Source organism: Haliaeetus albicilla, chromosome 2 (assembly GCF_947461875.1).
Source record: "Haliaeetus albicilla chromosome 2, bHalAlb1.1, whole genome shotgun sequence".
In the NCBI taxonomy this organism is placed as follows: Eukaryota; Metazoa; Chordata; class Aves; order Accipitriformes; family Accipitridae; genus Haliaeetus; species Haliaeetus albicilla.
The window spans coordinates 74,602,761-74,625,618 of record NC_091484.1 but is presented as its reverse complement, the minus strand read 5'-3'; the positions used below and the strand labels follow the sequence as shown (position 1 = coordinate 74,625,618).

The 22,858-nt window shown below is 36.6% G+C and overlaps 1 protein-coding gene across 2 annotated transcripts in view; it reads left to right on the top strand.

The window, feature by feature from the left end:
* LOC104315643 (sodium channel protein type 5 subunit alpha-like) overlaps positions 1–21,338 on the top strand; it is a 57,679-nt gene extending 36,341 nt beyond the window's left edge. Inside the window, exons 17-27 of one of the 2 annotated variants that reach the window (XM_069778266.1) lie at positions 382–501; positions 2,175–2,283; positions 3,399–3,553; positions 6,893–7,066; positions 8,546–8,683; positions 11,738–11,992; positions 12,922–12,975; positions 14,236–14,377; positions 16,290–16,390; positions 17,182–17,446; positions 18,820–21,338. In XM_069778266.1, coding sequence (XP_069634367.1) covers positions 382–501; positions 2,175–2,283; positions 3,399–3,553; positions 6,893–7,066; positions 8,546–8,683; positions 11,738–11,992; positions 12,922–12,975; positions 14,236–14,377; positions 16,290–16,390; positions 17,182–17,446; positions 18,820–19,970 — 2,664 coding nt within the window. In that variant the 3' untranslated portion in view covers positions 19,971–21,338. Of the gene's footprint in view, positions 1–381; positions 502–2,174; positions 2,284–3,398; positions 3,554–6,892; positions 7,067–8,545; positions 8,684–11,737; positions 11,993–12,921; positions 12,976–14,235; positions 14,378–16,285; positions 16,391–17,181; positions 17,447–18,819 lie in introns of both variants that reach the window. The other variant, XM_069778265.1, reaches the window with a different exon arrangement.
* Positions 21,339–22,858: the final 1,520 nt, after the last annotated feature.

Genomic DNA, 22,858 nt, shown 5'->3' with positions numbered 1-22,858 from the left:
GATTGAAAGCTGATTGGGATCCACTAGCTCTTCTGCCTGTAACTAGAAACATGAGACTTTTAGGGTCCAGCTGCAAAGGTTGCTACTGAGTCAATTCATCAGAACTTAGGAAATTGGATGCAGGAATCCATCAGTGGGCTAAATGTAGATCTTGAGGAATGATACATTTCCACAGTGTAACCACAGGGCCACGGTATTTGAAATTGAGGAAGAAACCATTCTTTTACATGCCTTTTAGGGATATCATTTAATTATCTGTAAAAAGACAAACATGCTAAATTTTGTGAATGCTTTAAATTCTGTTAAAGAATTTTGACTCTTAAGAAAGACTGTCAGGAAGAAAAATGTGGAAAATCAATTGTTTTCCATTATTTCATGCAGGGAGACAGATTAAGACATAGAGAGCTGTGCCGGAGTTCAAGTGGTTTCAGTCAGATTTCTGGGACTTCTGAAACTATAAGTGGTTTTTCAGAAACACACCAAAGGAAGGAGCAAAAAGAGGTAATTATAACTTTTATCATCTTGTGGAATATGCTAGAGATTAAAATTGTCACAGCAGTGGTCTCATTCAGCAATGACAGGACAAACTGGGCTTTTCTGAAGAGTATCAAGTATGATCCCTGTGAAGATGGTACATCTGTCTAGATGTGATAATAGTTTAAAGCATGGAGGTTTGTCTCTCATAAGCAGCCATGGCTAACAGTGTAACTTAATATATTGTTTTGTACAAAATAAGTAAACAGAAATTAATCAAGAAACACACTTTTATACATACTATTCATTTTTATAGATAATTCTGTTTGCTGTCATCCTTGGATGCAAAAATTTGTTCTCCAGAAATGGTTCCCAAAACAACCATACTTTTTCTGGTCTAGGAGCTTAGCTTTTTCTAATACAGTACAGTTCCCCATCAAAAAAGATGAAGAATCATGGCTTGCCTCCAGTGACCCAGAAAATTAAATGGAAGTTCGGCAACTTTGTGGATTACTACCTCCAAAAGTCAAATCACTTTAGCATTTTCTGGTTTTAGATAAAGTTGCCGGAAGTTTTGTTTGTCATACATTATTTAATTATATTTATATATAAAAAATTTAAAATATTAAAATGCTGATGAATTTAAATAATTCCATTCTTGTCTATGTTGAAGATTCCCTAGGACCTTAAGTTAGGTAGAGCAGCATGGCTGTCAACAAAGGCAGTTCTCCCTTCTTCTGGCTTCTCATTCTTATCCCTATCCTCATGCCTTCCCTTTCTATATGTCATACAGGGCACTTACTTACTTAAACTTCATGGCTGATAGATTGCTTTATTCCTTTTTCTTTATACTCATTTTCCTTATTGTCTTTAGCTTTATAGGCTTGTAGGTTACTTACCAATGACTGCAATTCTTTGAGATGTGTAGACCACACATACATTTCTTTCCTGCTAGGTGTCCTGGTTTCAGCTGGGATAGAGTTAGCTGTCTTCCTAGTAGCTGGTACAGTGCTATGTTTTGAGTTCAGTATGTGAAGAATGTTGATAACACACTGATGTTTTCAGTTGTTGCTAAGTAGTGTTTAGTCTAAAGTCAAGGATTTTTCATCTTCTCATGCCCAGCCAGCGAGAAAGCTGGAGGGGCACAAGAAATTGGCACAGGACACAGCCAGGGCACCTGACCCAAACTGGCCAACGGTGTATTCCATACCGTGTGACGTCCCATCTAGTATAGGAACTGGGAAGTGGGGGCAGGGAATTGCCACTCGGGGACTAGCTGGGTGTTGGTCGGTGGGTGGTGAGCAATTGCACTGCGCCTTCCCGTCTTCAAGCCTTTCGAGACATGGTTTGTATCTCTGAAAATGAAAAGAGAATTGGATTAGCATGAAGAAATCAGAGTTTTCTCTAAAGTTGTAGCATAATATAATCTATTCTAAACATTCCTTCCTACAAGTTCAATGTAGATGACTAGAAGAAACCAAGAAACTTAGTAAATTAAAGCCATGGAAGCAAAAAGTAGCTATTAGCCTTTCTGTCCTATTATTTGTAATTTTATTTTGGTAGTTCAGCAACATTAAGATAATGTATATGCTGCAGATTTTTGTGTGTGTGTGTGTGTGATAACCTTCATTTCTTTTAAAACTGGTAACCTTATTAATGAAAAGCAAATAAATTCTCTTCTTTGCCCTTCTCCTGTGCAGAAATGTGATGCTAGTAGTTATTCTGAAGCCAGCACTGTGGATCCAGTTATTCTGGAGATGTTTTCGCAACCTAAAAAGTCACACGTACCTAAGGACTGTTTTGCAGAAGGTAAGAATCTTTTATGTATTGCGGTGACGCCAAATGAGCTAATACTCAAAGATATCTGTTTGGAACATTTCCAAATTGTCAGGAACTGTTTGCCTGAGACACTTGTTTATAAACATAAAAACTCAAATAAATATACCTGAAGCCAGCACAGAAGCAGAGCAGGGTTGGGATGGATGCCTGAACACAGGCATTTAGTACCATATGAGATGCCTGGCAGTATGCAAGAGAACTGCATGAAGCTGGCAGAACTATCACAGAAGCTGTAGAATATCCAAAGAGGCCCAAGATGGTTCTAAATACCTGTGTTCAGGAAGCAAAATGCCAACTTTGGAGTGTGATTCAGTCTTATATTGAGGCACCAGACTGCAGGTATCTGTATATGAGCAAAGGCCCTCAAAGCACTTCTGAAGGGGTAGCTGGAGGTCAGTTAGGATATGTATGTTGGTACCTGGTATCTTAAATGGCACTTCAGCTGAATTTGGCTGAGCTCCAAGTACAGTGGATGAATATCCAGTCAATACAGCTAATGGAATTCAGAGGACTGTACAGCTCATCCCAATGTGGACACCTACCTTTGATTGCCTGAACGGCTCCTTAGACTCCATTGACTCTCATGGTTCAATCCTACTGCCTTTACAGATTAATCAAGAAGTGTGTTTCTGGTACAAAACAGTGAACAGAGAATCTAGTTGTAACATCTCTGCAGTGCAATCAAGTGAAAGAACCAGTAAAAATAATAATTTACTAAACTATTAGTAAGGTGATATCTCTTTTCAAAACAAAAAGAATAAAAGCTTAAAATAAATTAAGCAAGTTTTTTAGATAAAAATAATGGCTTTTTTTGTGCCCACAAGCCCCTATAGAAGTGCTTGTGGGCACAAAAGCTTCTCTGCTTTTTCCATGTATGAGTTCCTCTATGAAAAGAGTTTATTTTGGCCTACAAATTTTGTCTTTTCTTTAGTTTTAGATTGTTTCAGCCGCAGCATCACCCCATAGGTAAAACAGCACATTCTTGGTATAGTCTGTAGAAGCTTATTTTAAGATGTCTTACTCTTTTTAGATTCCATATCTCCAAATTTTCCATGGAACCAATACGCTTTTCTTTCTCTTTTCAGGTTGTGTTGAATGTTTCCCGTGTTGTGTAGTGGATATCACTAAGTTTCCAGGCAGAATTTGGTGGAACTTTAGAAAAACCTGCTACAGAATTGTTAAACATAGCTGGTTTGAAAACTTCATAATTTTTATGATAATATTGAGCAGCGCAGCACTGGTAAATTTAATTTAATTTCTCAGATTTTGAATTGATGGAAAGTAAAGGAAAAGAATCATATTTAATAATATTTAATTTATTTCTTCTACTTTCGCATCCCTTTCCCCAGGGAGAGACAAGAGCATAATAAACATATCCCTTAGAAGTTAAAAGGCTCTCCCCTACTTGGATAAGATATTTAAGTATATGGAATCATAATCTTCTTCATAGTTCTTCATGGAACGTAGTTCTTCACACATTTGTGTGCTTAATTAGGAGGCTAAACCAGGGCCCAAAATTACTTAGGAAAGCCTAAAAAAATAAAAGCAGTTCTAAGTTTGAAAGGCAGACTAACTGCTCAGTAAAAAAATTAGATTTAAAATCATCCAAACATTAAGATGATCAGAATCTAAAAGTGAAGTTGGCGGTAAACTTGTAGGTGACTTAATCTTTCATTGCTATTCTGATTATATCCATTTCTACTGAAGGATAAGTGAACTTTTATTTGCTTTGAAAACATATTCACTAAGTCTACTGAAAGTAATTTGCTAAGTAAAACATTATATAGTGCAGAAGGAACATAACCAACTAGTGTGAAAGTGATCTAAATGGTAGATGTCAGAATTTTCCAGATAAAATCTGTTCTGTGTGCATTAAGTTTAGGTTGTTCACTGAACCATAGATTTGAACTGTCTGCTTTAAAATTTCTGTGGCAAAATCTCCAAGGGAACTCCCTGGGATTCCCGTGAGGGCTCTCTGTACTCATGTGGAACCAAACTGAAGTAAGGAAGGAAGCTGAGTTATTATTTAATGTACTGTAGGATCTGGCTGAGTTGAACACAAAACTAGTTGCTATCCAGATGCAAAATAACAAAACAATAATGATTTCTTTTCATCAAAAATGTATTGTGGTGTTGAGAACTTTCACATTTCTAAGATACTGTTGTCCTCTTGCAAAAAGTGACTTGTCCATTTTCTGTTTGTTTATAAAGTTGTTTGCTGATACGGAATTTCCTGAACCAGCTAGAATGAAGGAATACCATACCATGAGGCAGGTCCATGGCTTGAAAGTAAATTAAATGAGATAGTGATCATAGAAAGAATGCATAGAAAAGTATGTGGTGAGTGCTCAGTGCTCAGAGCAGAGGAGGAGTTAGAAGTTTGAAAGAGCATCACTGCTAATGAATAGGTGATTTGACTAGTAGATGGAAATCAAGGTAGCCAAGGTTAAACAGGGAAAAAGACAACGCTGATTATCAAACTTGCTCAGAAAAAAGGTAGGAAATGGTAAATAGGTTTATGTACATGAATGCTGGGAGTTCTCAACTACCTACAGTCAAATTACTAGTCCTATGGACACAGTGACAGCTCTGCTCTGTAGACATTTCTCCTAATTGCAGCACAATTGAATGACCACCTCTTCAAAGACCACTTGGCTCCAGAAGCAGTATTACTGTTTTCTTACAATGCAGAGCAGAAGTTTTACCGTTTGTTGGTAACTATACAGAGGAGCATCTCCTCCCTGTGTTTTTTCAGTGGGAATACAAAATGGAAACACAGCAATGATTTTACATGAGTTTATTGTTTCAGGTCTCACTTGATCTAAACACCTGGTTATGCTCCTGCTCCTCCTTATTGGTGACCTTTTAGACTGGGTTTAGCCTGTCATAAATACAGGGAAGTGAATCAGATCTGCTGTAATACCTAAATAATCATCTTCTCGCAGAGCACTGGAGGCACTAGCAGAGGCACTCAGGTGTTTCTGCAAGAAACATTTAATGGTTTGACATGACTGGTGATAACTTGTAACTGTTAAGGCCTGCTGTAGCTGAGCGAATCCTTGCAAAACCATTGAGGTGTCTTTGCTGCCATGCTGCCCTGAAACAAGGGTCTGTGGACCTTCTGGGTCAGTCTCCCATGTAGCACTGTAAAACTGCTATTTCCTTAGAGGGCGTTGACTGTTCATGAACTTATTAAAGAATAATAGCAGAATAAGAGATTTCACAGTCAGGTAAGGAGCTGTTAAGTGAAGAGCTGATGTGGATTGAACCTGCATATGGATTAAAGTTTTGACATCCTCTGTTTGGTCCCTGACATTTGTCACAGACTACAGCCATGTGACTTTGGGCAAGAGAATTGATCTTGCTACGCTTCATTTGCTCTTCTATTAAATAAAGAAGTTGTGTTCCGACATCCCAAGGATGTGAGATGGTCTATTCCTCTTGAGAGGACAGACTCATAAGCTTCTCATTTCAACTTTTTTACTCATCTTATGGCAAAAAAAAAGACAGAAAGTTAGCAGCTGCAGAGGCAATGTCAGAGAAGGGGACCCAGATTTGAATGAGGATAGGAGAAAGAGAAGTTGTTAAATGCCCTGATGTGCTCTAGAGACACACTGAGCTCTTGAGACAGAGCATGAAAGAGAAAGAGGCAAGAGGAGATTTAGTAATTTATATCTAGGAATTGTACGGTGTGGGAAAGGGTGTGGTACAGGGTGCCTTCTGATGTATCCACATAAGTAAGAAAAATTTTAAGTGAAAGTAATGACAGTCATGGATTCGTAAGGGGGAAATAGTGGTGGTGAAAATAGATGGATAGATCATTAGAAATGTTGGCAGCAAAAGAGAAATGAAGTGGAGAAGGAGCTATAAGTTAGGGGAGAAATGGATGAAAGGAAGTATAAAGACATTGTCAGAGGCTTGGTGAGGAAATAATGCAATGTGTTAAAAGGAATTGGGAACAGATTGGCAATATCAAAAACTTAAATTAGCAAGGCAGCAAATATATTAAACACAAGCAAACAATGACATAAACTACAGCAATCAATAAAACATTTTCCTAAACCCTTACTGGCATCAAAATAATGTCATGGTTTAGGTGAAAAACTCCAGGAATGAACAGTTCCAGGTAAGGTGTTTGTCATATTTTTTCATATCTGTATTACAACTCTGCAGGCTGACTAAAGATGACTCCTTTGGAAGGTCTAGGTCTGAAAGACAGTGTTTAATGTGTTTAATTCAAGCTTTATTATGAAGAATTTTAGACCAACACCTTCAAAATTATCCACTAACTTGGAAAGCCAAGACTTTTGGTAGCCACAATTGACCGTCGTCAGATATTTTTTGAAGAAGTGTTGAGTGTAAACAGCTGAAAACATGTGATTTTTCAACCAACTTGTAAAATAAGTACAGTCTCATTTTCAACTTCGGTTTTTACTTCTAAGTATAAAACTAAGTGGTGCTTGCCCATAATTTAATATGAAATGGTTAGAATAAGCCAAACTGTGTATTCTTGTGCAATTTTAAAATAATTTTCCATAAAACTACTGAACTGTTTTAAAACTAAACTCTGAAATTCCAGGCATTTGAAGATATCCACCTGCAAGAGAGAAGAAATGTGAAAATGCTCCTAGAGTATGCTGATATAATATTTACCTACATCTTTTTAATGGAGATGCTTTTGAAATGGGTAGCTTATGGTTTGCACAGTTATTTCACAAATGCCTGGTGTTGGCTTGACTTCGTCATTGTATGTGTAAGTATTATATTCAGCTTGTCTCACATTTTGAATTTTGATATTTTCTGTATAGAGAACTACATGTAAAATCTTTGAATAAACACAAGTGTAAAATACAGTTTCCAAAAGCTGTTAAAAATTGCAATCAAAAGAGACTTTAGGACAAAAGTAAATGGAAATTGTAAGTAATAATCAGAAGTCACCTAAGAAAATTTTATTAGGTATTGCTGTCATTGAGGACCATGTTGGTTATAAAAACCTTTTTGAGTGTAGAGAGAGAGTGCAATTAATGATCAGAAGTAAAATTAAAATAAATAAATAAAGACAATAGAAAACTGTGAAGCTGCTGGCAGCTCTGGCATTTAGAAACAGAAAAAAGTAGAGTTGCTTCCTTGAAGGAGAAGAAATTTAGATGGTAAAGGGAGTTGAAAAGTATTGTTGGAAAAATCATCTACTAGAGAGTTAAAGATCTAGGAAAGTATGTTTTGCTTTGCAACCGAAGAAATCCTAGCAATCCTTTATATAGCTATAAAGAGAAATGCTGAAATCATCACTAGTGAGATGGAGGAAGTGTAGTGTTCAATATATACATATTTATTCTGAATTCAGACAAAGTTAAATAATATAATCTTGCCATATAAAAATGAAATATTTTTGCTTGTCAACAATACGCTGGGAAGATACTGAAGTTAAATACTTTAAAATAAAGACATCTAAATAGCTGACTTTCGGTAATGTCAAAGTAGCTATTTAAGTAGTAAGCATTAAAAGTTTTGAAGTACTATGACATTACAACAGAAAAATCTAATATTATGACTATTTACAAATAATATACAGCATGACTTTAGCAATTACAGTTCTGTAATATTAATAGCAGTGCTGTCCAAAACAGAGGAAAAGCATGAAAATATCCAGTGGCTAGACAACAAGACAACAAATTCAAATAGGAAGAGGCAAATCATGAACAGTGAAAAAACCCCCTAATCATTGAAACAATTTTCTAATATTTTCAGTTCATTTTCTCTCTTATGAAAATTTAAAATGAATACTGGATATCTTTTTAAAAATAATTTTTGTTTCCACATCACCGTCTTAAGTTGTGATAAGGAATTACTCTATACACTTCTGAGAATAACTATGCAGAAAATGGGAATGTTTTATTTGAATAATCCTTTCTGGTCTTGTAGTGTATGATATTACCATAGTTACCAATCTTGTTGTTATATTAGCATTCAAAAAAAATTGTATGAACTGGTTTTGAAAAAAAAAAAAAAGAGGAAGGTTGTTTCAAATTGGAATGAAAGGATTTCATTATTTTTAAAATATTAGGAAAGAATGAAATAAAATTATATTACGATAACTTTGAATCTGTATTTTTTAAATTTGACTTACTGGTCAAAGATACTATAACATTCAGCCTATGACTGTCTACTGACACAAATAAAATATATTTTTCTATACCATTTAATAATCTCAGTTTCAATTCAATGAACACAGCTGTCATTTGTTTCCTGGGGACTAAACACTGTTTCTAAAGACACATCACCTTGTTCCTCTGGGAGTGCCTTGAAATCTCTCAGGACACTTAGAGCATTGAGGCCTCTACGAGCTTTGTCAAGATTTGAAGGGATAAAGGTAAGGATGCTCTGTGTGTGTGTGCATATCTTGTACTAGCTGCATTTGAAGTTTGTGAAAATCACAACTTGAATTTTTTATTTTGGGACTTGATGGCATTAAGATGGTTCAGATTGCCTACTTACATCTTACAGTTGTTATTTTGAAATAATACCTAACACTTTCAGAGAAATTTATAGATACAAATGAAATAAGGAAATTGAATTATAATGTGCTACCACAAGGAATTATTATGTATAGTAATGTGAACACTGGAACATTTTTCCATGTTTCCAGTTTTACTGCAATTTGTAGAACAAACTAAACAAGAATTTTTTTAGACTTGTACTTTTCTGAAACCCATTCTTTGGTTTATCTTAGACAGGGAAAAATTTCATCCAGTATATTTGGCAAATACTTCTGAAAAAAAATGAATATGCTTGAGAAAAATAGGAACCATTTTTAATTACTTGTCAATAGAAAAGAAGCTATATATATAGTTGTTACAGAAAACAAACTGTAATGTGAGGAAAAAACCTGTACTGTGAAAGTTTATCAATCTTCATGGCATAAGAAATGTAGTGGCCACAGTTGTTTCTTAATTTTTTTTCATTGCCTGAGGCAAGAAATTGGGACCTGGGAAAATGGATTCATTAATTCATTGCTTCACTGGAAACTGTTCACTTTTTGTAACTCTTTTTCATAATTCCCCTTCTTTAAACCGCTGTGCTTATATCAGCTCATCTTGACAGTTATCTAGACAGGCTCATGTGCCACATTTCGGATTCTCCAGGGTGGATCCGAAAGATAATCCTTTCAAACTTAAATAGGGTGGGATTTTCTTAATAGGAGAAGTAATTCTTCTAACTCACTTTTAAAAGCTGCTCTGAGTGAACTATCTGGAATCTTTAAAGTTAGTGGGGAGAAGTAAAAAATTGTATACTGCAAATCATCTGACCTGTGTTAGATCACAGAGTGTGATGAGACACTGACTTCAGGCCCTGGGATGGATATGGAGCAAATCCTCCTGGAAGCCATGAAGGACAAGCAGGAATCAGTTAGAAACAGCCAGCATGAATTTAGGAAGGGCAATTTTTGCCTCTCAAACATGATCGTCTTCTGTGATGAGATGGCTGAGGGAGGGAAGAGCCATCTGTGGTCTCAGGTATTGGTTATATCTGATCTGGATAGGTGAACTATAAGCTAGGCAGAAAATTGGCTGAACTGCCAGATTCAGTGTGCAGAGATCATCAGGATGAAGTTCAACTGGCAGCTGGTTACTAGGGGCTCAGAGGTCAGTTCTGGGATCAATACTGCTTCATGGCTTAATTAAGAACCAGAAGAATGTGGTAGAAATTGTCCTCAGCAAGTTCACAGATGATACAAAAGTGGGGGTGAGCAGTTAATACACCGGGGGCAAGGCTGCTCTGCAATGGGAGCTTGACAGACTGGACATTTGGGCTGCAGAAACCTCAGGAAGTTCAGCAAAAGCAAATGCAAAGTCTTGCACCTGAGCCGGAGTAACCACACGTAACTGTGGCACAGTGAGAAATGAGCAGCTTTGCAGAGAAGGACCTGGGGTGGACACCATGTTAAACATCAGTCAGCAGCGCAACAAAGATCTGCCACATATTGGGATGTATTGTCTGGCCAGCACATTGAGGCAATACGCTCTTCTGGTTTTGGCACCTGTGAGACTGAATCTGGAGTATTGTGTCTACTTTGGGGCTCCCCGGTGTAAGACAGTTATTAACATACCGGAGAATGTCCAGCAAAGTGTCACCAAGTTGGTGAGGGGACTGGAGAGGAGAGGCTGAGAGAATGGACCTTGTTCTGTCTGGAGAAGAGATGGTTAAAGGGAGGATCTGATTGGGATCTGATTAGGTAAGGGATCTAAATGTTGTCTTTAACTACTTAATGGGAGTTTACTCAAGAAACGGAACTAATGTTTTCTGGTAGACCCACAGTGAGAAAATGAGACAGGATGAATTGGCTGTGAGGGATTTTCCAGTTAGCCACCTGGGAAAAAAAATGACAGTATGGGTGTGTAGCATTGCAATAGATGGTCCAGAGAGGTTGTTGAATCTCCACCCTTGGAAAAATTCAGAACTTGACTGGACAAGATGCCAAGCGACTTGGTCTGTGTTGGAACAGCTGATCTTCAGAGGTCCCTTCCGATGTGCTTCATTCTGTGTGTTTCTAGTATACAGATATTATCCAAGGCCAGGATAAAAGGCTCAGAATTTTCTCATAATGATAGCAATGAAACATTTCCAGAGAGGTTTTCACTATGCCCCACCACAGAGTGGTGAAAAATGGTGAAAAGAAATAGATAATAGTCCTCAAATTCCCACTGACAACAAGCGTGGTCCTGCCTGTTGGCATCAATGTGCTAGATTTGAAAATATGAGTTCTTACCACTGCTTGTGTCAGGTGCCTTGATGTCACCAGCACAGACACCAAAAGCTGGAATCCCATTTTCACTGGTACCATTTCTGGAAAAGGCTTACTGCTCATCATGGGTTTGCATTCCTCTTGTCCTCAAGCAAGCCTAAATGAAGGAAGACTGCTGACCAAAACTACTCAGTCTTCTGGAAGCCAAACTTCTCTACTTTATGTGCTGTGTGTGGTCAGTTGCCAGTGGTTATTGGGTGAGGTTCATTTTGTTATGGAAAGCAAGCTATTCTCTTGAAAAACCCCTCCAAGATAAAAGAGAGGGTTATTTATGATATTGTACTAAATGCAGATCATGCAGCCCATTCTCCTATACCTGATTTTTGGATCCTATAGATACTAGAGACTCATAATTTTATTTTATGTATTTCTTTTACCCAAGGATAATACTGGTTGCCATCTGTTTTACTTCCTTCCTCAAAAAGGCAAGACAGATACCACAGAATTACATGTTAAGACAAGCTTGAAATTGGGCTGAAGGCTGGCTTTACATTTGTCATTCACTAATTTTTATGTGGGTGAGAATCTGCAATAGATACAGAAAAAAAAAAGTGTTTTTCTGGGAAGGTGTTCTATTGAATGTGAATAATTCATTCTTTTCCTTCATTTTATTTATTTAAGGTTGTCGTGAATGCACTCTTGGGAGCTATCCCCTCAATCTTGAACGTTTTGCTCGTCTGTATTGTCTTCTGGCTCCTGTTTAACATTGCAGGAGTAAAATTACTTGGAAAAAAATTTTCGAAATGCATAGTCAAGGATGTAAATATGAGTCTAATTAAAAACAAAGATAATTGTACTTTCTATAATGGATCATGGACAAATAGTGATGTAAACTTTGATAATGTTGCAATAGGATACTTGGCTCTTCTCCAAGTGGTAAGTTCTATAAAAACATGCTCAGTTTTATTTTCCTTCAAGGAGATGTGTTGAGCAGCCCAACCATGGGACACCACTACGCTTCTGTTTATCTCACTGAAATTGTGGATTTTTTTAGCTTCCATAAATATTTTTCTTATTTATAAGCTGCTCAGTTCCTCCGAAAGAACACTTTAGCATATGCAACCTTGTGTTAAAATCAAGCACTGTTTCATGGCTTTTCAATTTTTTTTTAAATTTTGATTAACATACTAAGCCTAAAATAGTCTGCATGTTACCAGATTTAAAGTTATTCTCATTTTATTTAGTAAAAGTTATTTCAGAGTGGATAAGAAAGAAAAAGCATGATGCAGTTTATTTATATATTTTTTTCTTTTATTGTATAAGTCGTGAACTATTGGGATGCTAATTTACTGATCTCCCTTCTACCACAACAGAGGAGAGAAAGGAATTTTTAAAAGTGCATGTTATCCCTGTATCTTTTCTAGATGAAGTTCTTTTCTTTGTATCCTCCAAAGTGTTCTATGATTCTGCAGAGTTGCTAAAAATTGCAGGAAGAAATCGTCTGCTGTTTTCTTAGACTTTGTTATTATCCTTTTAGGATATATTTGCTAGTTAAGCTGAAACTTTTACTGCTTTTTCAAAAAGCAGAGAATTTACAAAAAATTCAATTTAACAAGAGCTAACATGAAAACACATTTCACAGGATTCATGGCATTTTTTTTTCTTTTCTGGAAATATATATTTTTTTTTCTCTTTACTAAACTCCAGTGAATCATACTTCCAAACAGATCTTTAGAAGTGATGCACACTTTTTATAGCACACTGGTCACTTTTCCACAACTATTAACACATCTATATTAGCTCTACCTAATTTTTTAAAAAATCTTTTTTTAGTGATAATAACCTTAATAATGCATTTTTTTCAGGCAACTTTTAAAGGTTGGATGGATATTATGTATGCAGCAGTGGATTCACGTAAGGTATGTCACTAAAATGAAATTTTAGTTCTTTTCCCTTTCCTTCTTTCCTTTTCTATCGATACAATTCATTTTTCAGCTTTGTTTGCAATATCAAGTCAGAAATACAAGCAGATGAGTGCATCAAATTACACAGTGAAACAATAATCCTTGGAGGACCAAAGACATGGAACTTAGACAAAAGAAAACTGGTCAAAATAGAGTGATGCCACACAAAAACCTACTATATCAAGAATGCAGAGGGCAAGATGTTGCAAGTTTTGGACAAGTCTGTTTTGGGAACAGAGTTCAGAAGGTCTTGGGGGGACTGTGCCTCTGAAGCAAATTTTCTTCTTTTTGGAATGTGTACAGTAGCATTAAAATGGCATGCATCTTTAGCAGTTATTTCTGGAGGTTTTCTTCCCTATATTTGACATCCTTACTATTTCTTCCCCATTTTCTTGTGCTGTTTCTCTCTCTCTCTCTAGTACAGTGTGTTTTAACTTTTCTATGTTTAATTTAATTTGCTTTTTCCTTATTCATTCAAGCGCTGTAGTCTTGAATGTAGTGAAATCACTGCTAATTAAAAAGATCATAGAATCATAGATTCACAGAATGGTTTGGGTTGGAAGGGACCTTAAAGTTCATCTAGTTCCAACCCCCCTGCCATGGGCAGGGACACCTTCCACTAGACCAGGTTGCCCAAAGCCCCGTCCAACCTGGCCTTGAACACTTCCAGGGATGGGGCAGCCACAACCTCTCTGGGCAACACGTTCCATGTTCTGAGCTGCAGACGCACACTGCCAGGTTGTGTTGAGCTTCTTGTCAACCAACAGCCCCAAGTCCTTCTCCACAGGGCTGCTCTCAGTCCACTCATTGCCCAGCCTGTATTTGTGCTTGTTCCTTGTAGGGCTGATCGTAGTGAGCTGGCTTTTTAAAACTGCTTCTTGTCTAGGATGGCCGTTCACCATTATGTTTAGTCTGAGCTGTTTTTCTAATCTAGGCATTCACAGTATCACTTCTGTTTGGAACTGTTTATTGTTTATTTAAGAATTTGCTAGAGCTGGATTTAGCTATATATCCTTGTAATTATCTTTACAAACAGTAACAAGACAGAACAAGGCAGTTGTTCTACTTGTACATCTGAAAATAAAGATTTAAATGTGTAGAAATAATTTATCCCTCCTGACAATAAAAAGATTTGTTACTAGAAGTAGGAAATGATAAAGCTGTGATTATCTGATTTTTACCAATATTATTTTTCTGTTTTGATTTTTTTAACAGATAGATGAACAGCCAGAGTTTGAAGCATTCTTAGCCATGTATATGTATTTTGTGATTTTCATTATTTTTGGATCTTTCTTCATGCTGAACCTTTTCATTGGAGTGGTTATCAGCAATTTTAACCAACAAAGGAAAAAGATAAGTACTACATGAGCTAATTCAGGGTATCTTGTAATCCCAATTTGATTAAGTGAATGCTAGTTTGACACCTATATGTCTAACATTTTCAGATAACTATTTGACTGGAGAAATCTAAAATAATATTTTTAGATACCAGGTTTTGAAAATAGGAGTCCCCTTTTCCCAAAGATTTTAGTAATTTATCTGTAAATTCTATTTTCGTGCCAAGTCCTTGATTTGTTCTAAGTAGGAGGACAAGGAGGAAGGAGTGGGTAGTTTTAGAGAACAGAAGCCAAAGAAAGTTATGCAGACTTTGCTACAGGAGAGTGGAATTCTCTGGAAAAAGTAACCACTGTTTTCCTGGTAAAGATACTTGAAAAGATCTTGTTAATCAGAACTTCTTCTAAAACTAGCTACATTTAAAAAGTCCCGGCGTCAATAAAATAACCCTACAGATTAATTTACTGGGGTTTTTAAAAATTTCTGCACTGAGATCCACACTGTGGCCCCAGGAAGAGGCCATCTAGAAATTTAAAGGTTTCTTAAAGCCCATGAAGCACTGACTGCTTCCACTTTTCTCCTCATAGTTGTTAGATTCCCTGTTCTTTTTATTCTGTAAGGAATGGAAGGCAAAATCTTGTAATGGAAAATGCAACAACCAAAGAAAAGCAAGTCAACCTTCCCCGGTATACTTTAGCTTCTTTGTCCCAAGCTTATTTGTCAATTGAGTTCTCTCCCTGATTCATTTAGGGGCTTAAAGTATCCACAATATCAAGGGAAATTGAGTCAATTAATCCACTTGGAAGTCTTAAAACAAATAAGCATCTTGCTCATTAAAAAAACAGCACAAAAGCAGACCTCAACAGGAGGTTTACAATTTCAAGGATCACGTTTGGAAGGCAGAATCTCTCCAGGCGCCATTTATTATTTCCATTGGCTGACTTACACTCCAGGTGTCAAAGAATTACTGCCCTTGCTAGAGATAGGTAGCAATAAGGCCCACAAGAAATTCTGCTCTCTGCATTTGAACAGAGGAAGGATATGTAGGGGTGGAGGAACAACAGTCCAACTTCACTATAATAATTTCCTTTTATAACAAAGTCCCAGTTATAATAATCCCAACAGACAGAAACAACACTGGTTAAGTAGCTAAAGAGCCTGAACAGTTACTAGAAGTTGATGTGGATGTAACACTTCTTTTTCTTTTCTCAGTACATGCTGTAAGTGGGCATTTTTTTCTTTTTCATTTCTTTGCTGCTTCTTGGGGTTTTTCATTGAGATTCCATATAGTGAAACTAAACTGAATTTTCAGAGGTCTTGCCGGAGTGATTCAAAGTGCAGATGCCCTACTGAACATTGTTACATGTTTGTTTTACAAAACGCTAATCATTAAATTCTTTTATGATGAGTGGCTTCTCCTGAATACTCAGCTCAAAGTGATTACTAAGTAGTACAGGTGGTGTAGATGATAATAAGATGAGCACCAGAAATTCATTATCAAGGCCGCCCTGTAGAACTTGGTTCCAAAGTGCTTATTCATAATCCTCCATTTACTTGCTAGCCCAGCAATATACTTCTGTTCCTACCTTTCTCAAAAATAGAAATGGAAAATATTTTATTTGTTGATGAGTCTTGTAATTTTTAAAGTAAGAAATAGATTTGTAAAACTTCAGAAAGGATCTCACAGTTGAGGAAACTGATTCAGGAACACTGCCTAGACTAGACTTTCACAATCAAACCCTGATCGGCTTTTTGCAGTACATCTTATCAAAGAACAAGGGGAAAAGGAGAAATGGTGAAGACACATTTTGTCTCTGTGCTCTCTTAGATCCCACTCGCAACAGCTGTACCTTTTTTTACATAAACTTGCTGGTGTTTATTTAGCTGACTGCTTAAACTTCAGCTGAACAACAGTATTCTTTCCCTTTACTTAGGTGGAAAAGATCTATTTTTGACTGAGGAACAGAAGAAGTACTATAATGCCCTAAAAAAACTTGGATCTAAGAAACCTCAAAAACCCATCCCAAGACCGTTGGTAAGACCATCTTAACTAGAATATGATAGAAGATATAAATATGGTGACCGTATTTAAACTCAGTGGCCAGGCATCTGGAAATAAACTTCATGTTAAAGCCCATCATCTTCCTCATTCAATATAGTATTTACATTTTACTCTCTTTTTCTTAATTCCATCCAATGCAGCCTTTCTTTGTGAGTATTAATTAAGGAAATTTACAGCCTATTTCTCACCTATTCAAATATATAACCTATTTATAAATGTTCGTATTAAGTATTTGATATTCATAACGATCTTGGTTACTTAAGTTGCATAATACTGCTTCTGCAACTAGATTGGATTATTGCAGGTGAGAATGAAGAGTGAGTAGTACATGCCTCATGGCTGTTATTTACTTTTAAATAATCTTATGCTTCATTTCTTATAGTTTCTTAAATTTACTTCCAGGCCTGTCTTCACAGAGTAACTATTCAGTTTTTCTTGCTTAAGACATTTTAATTAGAAACGCTTATCCTAAAATGTCTGCCTCAATAAGTATTTCTATTAAAAGAGCAATCACAATGTACTCTGAATGTTTTCCTGCTGTATATTTTTTTTCTATGGAAATGTGGTTGCATGATACCTGAAAATACTTAGCCAAGTACTTTCTTTGAAGGTCTAAAGAAATCACCTAAAAATGCTTCTAGTAGCTTATTGTTAAATTTATATTCTCTTAAATTCTCTTTCTAAGCACAAATTACTGATTAATATTTGAATGTAGCCTGCGTCTTAGAAGTAGCATTAAGCAGTCCTTCTCGTTCTCTCCACAGAATGTGTTCCAAGGATTACTGTTTGATATAGTATCGCACAAAGCATTTGACATTACGGTTGTAACTTTCATCTGTCTAAATATGGTCATTATGATGGCAGAAGGTAGCCAGGATGGCATCAAGGATATTCTTAATAAAATCAACTATTTTTTTGTGGCGGTATTTACTGGGGAATGTGTCATAAAAATATTGGCCTTAAGACATTACTTCTTCACCAGTGGCTGGAACATATTTGATTTAGCTGTTGTGGTCCTTTCACTAGTTAGTAAGTATCAATCGTTATTAGATCAGGTAATGTGTCTTACCAATACTAAGCCGAATTTCAGTATGAAGTAGCAACTTACATATATCAGATAAACAAATTCCAGATCCATTGTACTTTTTCAAACCATATGCTAAGTGATTCTTTCTAAAAGGATGTATTTTTGTTTTCCCTTATATTTTTGCAGAGTACTAAAAGGTAAATGGATAGTTTTCAATTTTTTTTTTAAAGTATGAGTTTTATTGAGTAATTAATAGAATAGGAATTTAATGCAATACATCTTTTCTAAGTTATTGTACTTAAACTGTTGTCTTAATGTTTTTATGCTTTTGATTTACATGTAATTACGTGAACTGTTGTTTGCATAGTAAAAGTAAATTCAGGTTAAAAATACTGTATGAAAATAATTTGTATGAAAAATGGGAAAGATTTATTTCATTTTCCAGGACTTTCTTTCAAGAAGGCAGATCCTGAAGGCTGATTTAGAAAGCTCAGGAAAATTTCATTGCTCAACACCATTCTAAATCTGGGCCACTATTTGTGACTGTGAAAAGTCTTATTAAAACTGGCTTGGTTTTGGTTTGCTTTTCAAGTAAGACTAGATGCTTGTCGTTTCTTCTACAAAGGGTCATATATAGCTTTAGTTTCTTGTGCAATTTATTTGATCTGTGCTTCCTACTCATGCTCAGGTTATATCATAAAGGATGGGAAAGAAAAATTGATCTGAGTTCTCTGCTTCATCCCTAAGCTCAGTACCCCTTTGCTACCCCATGCAACCCAGAAAAATGCTGACTTCTTAAGCCTTCTGTTTGTAATCATTTACATTCCTACTGTATCATTACTCTGATAGCAGGACATTGAATGAGGTGTGATGGAGGACGAATACTGAAAGACAGTTTTCCTTTATTTTCTTGTCACTCTTCTCTGATCTCATTCAAGTACCAAGCATTAATGCAAGTCTCACATTTAGCGTGTGGCTTAGGCCCGTAGAAGCAGCAATCAAACAGCAGCTAGGAGACAAGCCCCATAGCTTCCAGCACAGGAGCTGAATGGGTTTAAAAGGATTTTTTTAAGTACTTAAGCAATGCGTAATTTCATCCCCTGAATTAGAGAAATCTGGGAGAATGCAGTTTCCAAACTATATATAATCTTGATACCTCTTTAATATTTAAATGTATTACAACTTGTCTTTCTTTCCTTTTGTAAGCTCTTTTGTAAGCAATTGCAGTATTGATGATAATGTTTTTGTTGGAAGTGGTGTAATATGATCAATGTTACTTTCAACACCTAAAGCATAGAATGTAACAAGATGGACATAAATAGGGAATTTCAGTGATATGGCTTGACAACATTTTGTTTTTTGTTTCATTTCAAAGGTATTGGACTTTCTGAAGGCTTTCAAAGTTTCTTCTCTCCTACACTTTTGAGAATTTTTCGTTTGGCACGAATTGGCCGAATCCTGAGATTAGTTCGAAAAGCTAGAGGAATTCGAACTCTTCTCTTTGCATTACTGATGTCTCTTCCTGCACTGTTCAACATTGGTCTTTTGCTTTTTCTGGTTATGTTCATTTATGCCATTGTGGGCATGACAAACTTTGCCTGTGTTGGCTGGGAAGGTGGGATTGATAACCTTTTCAACTTTCAAACCTTTGATAGTAGCATTCTCTGTCTCTTCCAAATTACAACATCAGCTGGTTGGGATGGTCTTTTGGTCCCTCTGTTAAAAGGATCTGATTCATGTGCTCCCAACTTAAATTTAACACGTGAACAGAGAAAAACTTGCACAAATAAGGAGGTTGGTATTTTATTTTTTGTAAGCTATGTCATTATATCATTTCTTATTGTTGTAAATATGTACATAGCTGTCATTTTAGAGAACTTTGGTGTTGCCACTGAAGAAAGCACAGATCCTCTTTGTGAGGATGACTTTGATATGTTTTATGAGACCTGGGGAAAATTTGATCCTCAGGCAACACAGTTTATTGAATATTCTGCTCTTTCAGACTTTGCAGATGCTCTGGCAGAACCCTTACGCATTCCAAAGCCTAATAAAATTCAGCTCATATCCATGGACCTCCCTATAGTTAGTGGAGATAAGATTCACTGCTTGGATATCTTGCTTGCTTTCACTAAAAGGGTCTTGGGAGAATCTGGAGATTTGGATGGTCTTGAATTGCACATGGAAGAAAAATTTATGGCTGCCAATCAATCTAAAGTTTCGTACAAGCCAATTACCACTACCCTTAAAAGAAAACAAGAGGAGGTATCGGCTCTTATTATTCAAAGGGCCTTCAGGAGATATTTGATGCAGCGTTCTTTTAAAAATAAATCTTTCTTATACCGTCATAAACACTATAACAGCGCTGTCTTTGAAGAAGAAACACATGAGAAGGAAAGTCTTATTGCATCAATGCTTAACAAAAATAATGTTAGGAAGCTAGATAAATCACAGACTACATCTTCCATATCTCTCCCTTTATTTTATGATGGTATTGCTGAAACAGATAGTGATAACGTGGACATGTAAGGTTGCCCCAGGCTGCAGCATTTTTGATTAAACCAATGTCAGTTATTTTTAGATGGAGAAAATGTTTTGATCCCACAGCATAATACTCTAAATTTAGAATAATGATGACAGCCTTTAGAATATTGTGATTGTTCAATTTTGCAAATGCTCCTTAAAACAATTGAGATTTGAACAACTATGTCATAAATATTAGAGGAAAATCAAACCATAGTATTTTTTTCCTCAGCTGCTGAAGTAGGTGAGTTAATTTTTACACCTGTCATTTTTTGTATTACTTCATATTTCTGTGTTTACAGAAGAAATCTGTAAAAGATCAGTTGTAACTGTAATATGATTTATAAGCACACAAGGCTGTAGAACAATGTATATCTCTTTAGGGATAAAGCCTGGTTTGAAAAATTGGTTATTGTAGCAAAATTTAATAATTAATGCATTTTCTGTAAAAGAGCTCACTCAAAACACTTGAGTTTAATCAGCCACTAATTTCTATGTTGTTTGGGACCATCTTCCTCCTAGTGCCTTTGGATGGATTTGTTTATGCTTAAGAATTTTTGAGGTATCTTCACACGTGCACCTAAATGGATTTAACATATCATCCTCAGGTGTCTGTGCTTGAAAGTTGTATATAATTTGTTCTTTGTATCATTCAGTGTATGAAAATTGTGATAATAATAGTTACCAAAATCAAAGGTTGTTATGCAAGAGGTGTTGTTTCCAGAAAGTCTTAAGGATTGTTGTACATCAAATTTCATCATTATGCTTTCTCCAAATGTCATAGAAAGTATTACTTAGTAATCTGAAAAGCAGCTCATGGTATATCTTATGAGACAACATTTATTAAAATTAGAGAAAGTATTTATTTAATTGGTTCTGAAAAAAAATGTGCAAACAATGTGTATTAATATTACTTTTACTGTATTTTTGCAGTTTAGGTTGGTCAGGTGAAATGTCATGGTAGCCTCAGAACTACTAAAGAAATAGGACTATTTTAGATTCTTCAATAAAGAATTCAGATGCTGTGCTGGTTTTGGCTGGGATAGAGTTAATTTTCTTCATAGTAGCTAATATGGGGCTATGGTTTGGATTTGTGCTGGAAACTGTTGATAACACAGGGATGTTTTTGTTACTGCTGAGCAGCGCTTACACAGAGTCAAGGGCTTTTCTGCTTCTCCCCCCACCCCACCAGCGAGCAGGCTGGGGGGGGCACAAGGAGTTGGAGGGGACACAGCCGGGACAGCTGACCCCCACTGACCCAAGGGATATCCCAGACCGTAGGACGTCATGCTCAGCAGATAAAGCTGGGGGAAGAAGAAGGAAGGGGGGACGTTCGGAGCGATGGCGTTTGTCTTCCCAAGTCCCCGTCAGGCGTGCTGGAGCCCTGCTGTCCTGGAGATGGCTGAACACCTGCCTGCCATGGGAAGTGCGGAATGAATTCCTTGTTTTGCTTTGCTTGCGTGCACAGCTTTTGCTTTACCTATTAAACTGTCTTTATCTCAGCCCATGAGTTTTCTCACTTTTCTGATTCTCTCCCCCATCCCGCCGTGGGGGAGTGAGCGAGCGGCTGTGTGGGGCTGAGTTGCTGGCTGGGGTTGAACCATGACAGATGCTTAAAATATTTTTGTCTGTTTTGCAAGAGGTATCTTCAGTTTCAGTTTATTACAAGACATAATCTGTTATTAGAGGGGTAGAACCACAGTAATACAATTTGCCAAAAATAGCTACCTATTAGCACAAGAAAACTGAAAATGTTTTACTTTTTAGAGGGAATCAGAAAAGATTTAGCATTTTCAGTCGCTGTCAGCTCAGCAGCGCTGGGCAGTGGGATGCAGAGACTCTTGGTGGGTCTGTTTGAGACCTATTTCTCTCCAGCTTGGGTTGCTTTTGTGATGCTTCTGAGGTGAAACTATTTATTCTGTTCGGTGTGAGCTGGAATGAGCGCAGAATTTTTGTTCTACGGTCAGATACCATTAGATGGCAGCATATACTACGTTTTAGAATATGGCCAGTCTAGGGAATATAGCCTAGAATATGGCCAAGCTAGTGAAACAGATGTCGAACTCATCAGTATGGAGATATTAAATTAATTGTAAATAACTTAGAAAGTAATGTCATAACTCTCTTTTTTTCTGTCCTGGGCTCCCAAGCTAGCCACAGTTCTTGATAGGTGCTTGTTCGCTGACTGTTCTGGTTTTTACATATGACAGACCTTTACAGATTGACAGACCTTAATGATTATGAAAAAAAAAAAATGTTCTGTGTGCTTGGATATTCCACAAGGGTAGTTTCAAGCATATATCTATAGCACTGTAGCAGGAAATGTTTGTTAGGAAAGAGGTAAGAATGCTTTGTTCTTGCATATTGGAAAAAAAGGAAAGACTGGAAAAGCCGTGAGAGTATTTTAAACACTAATAATATGTAACAAAATGCCTTTTTTTAAAAATTAATCTGATCTTTACAATTTAAAATTATGTTGTTTGAATGCAACAGCAGGTGCTGTGCCCTGATCCAGAATTAGAAATAATTCAAAGGTGAACACTTTATTTCCATTGCAGGGGCAGCAATTTTGGACAGACTCAGACCTGGCATGAACACATCCCTAGTGATTATTTTACCTCAGAAACATACAAAAGCACCTGAATTCACCACAGTGCAAATTTAAAAGTCTGATGAATTTTTTAATATCGCTTAGGCATTAAAGTAGCCTTAGCACACTATTGCAGGGTTGAAAGGAGAATGGTGATATCCAGCTGTTGCAGCTGCTTCATGCTAGAATTGCCCAAAAGCCAAATCAGCTGCTGAGGCAACGTAGAGTTTCATTAAGACAACTATACATGGTGATGAGTTAATAGCAGTGAAGAGGTGTGAGTTTTTGACAATTCTGGTATCTG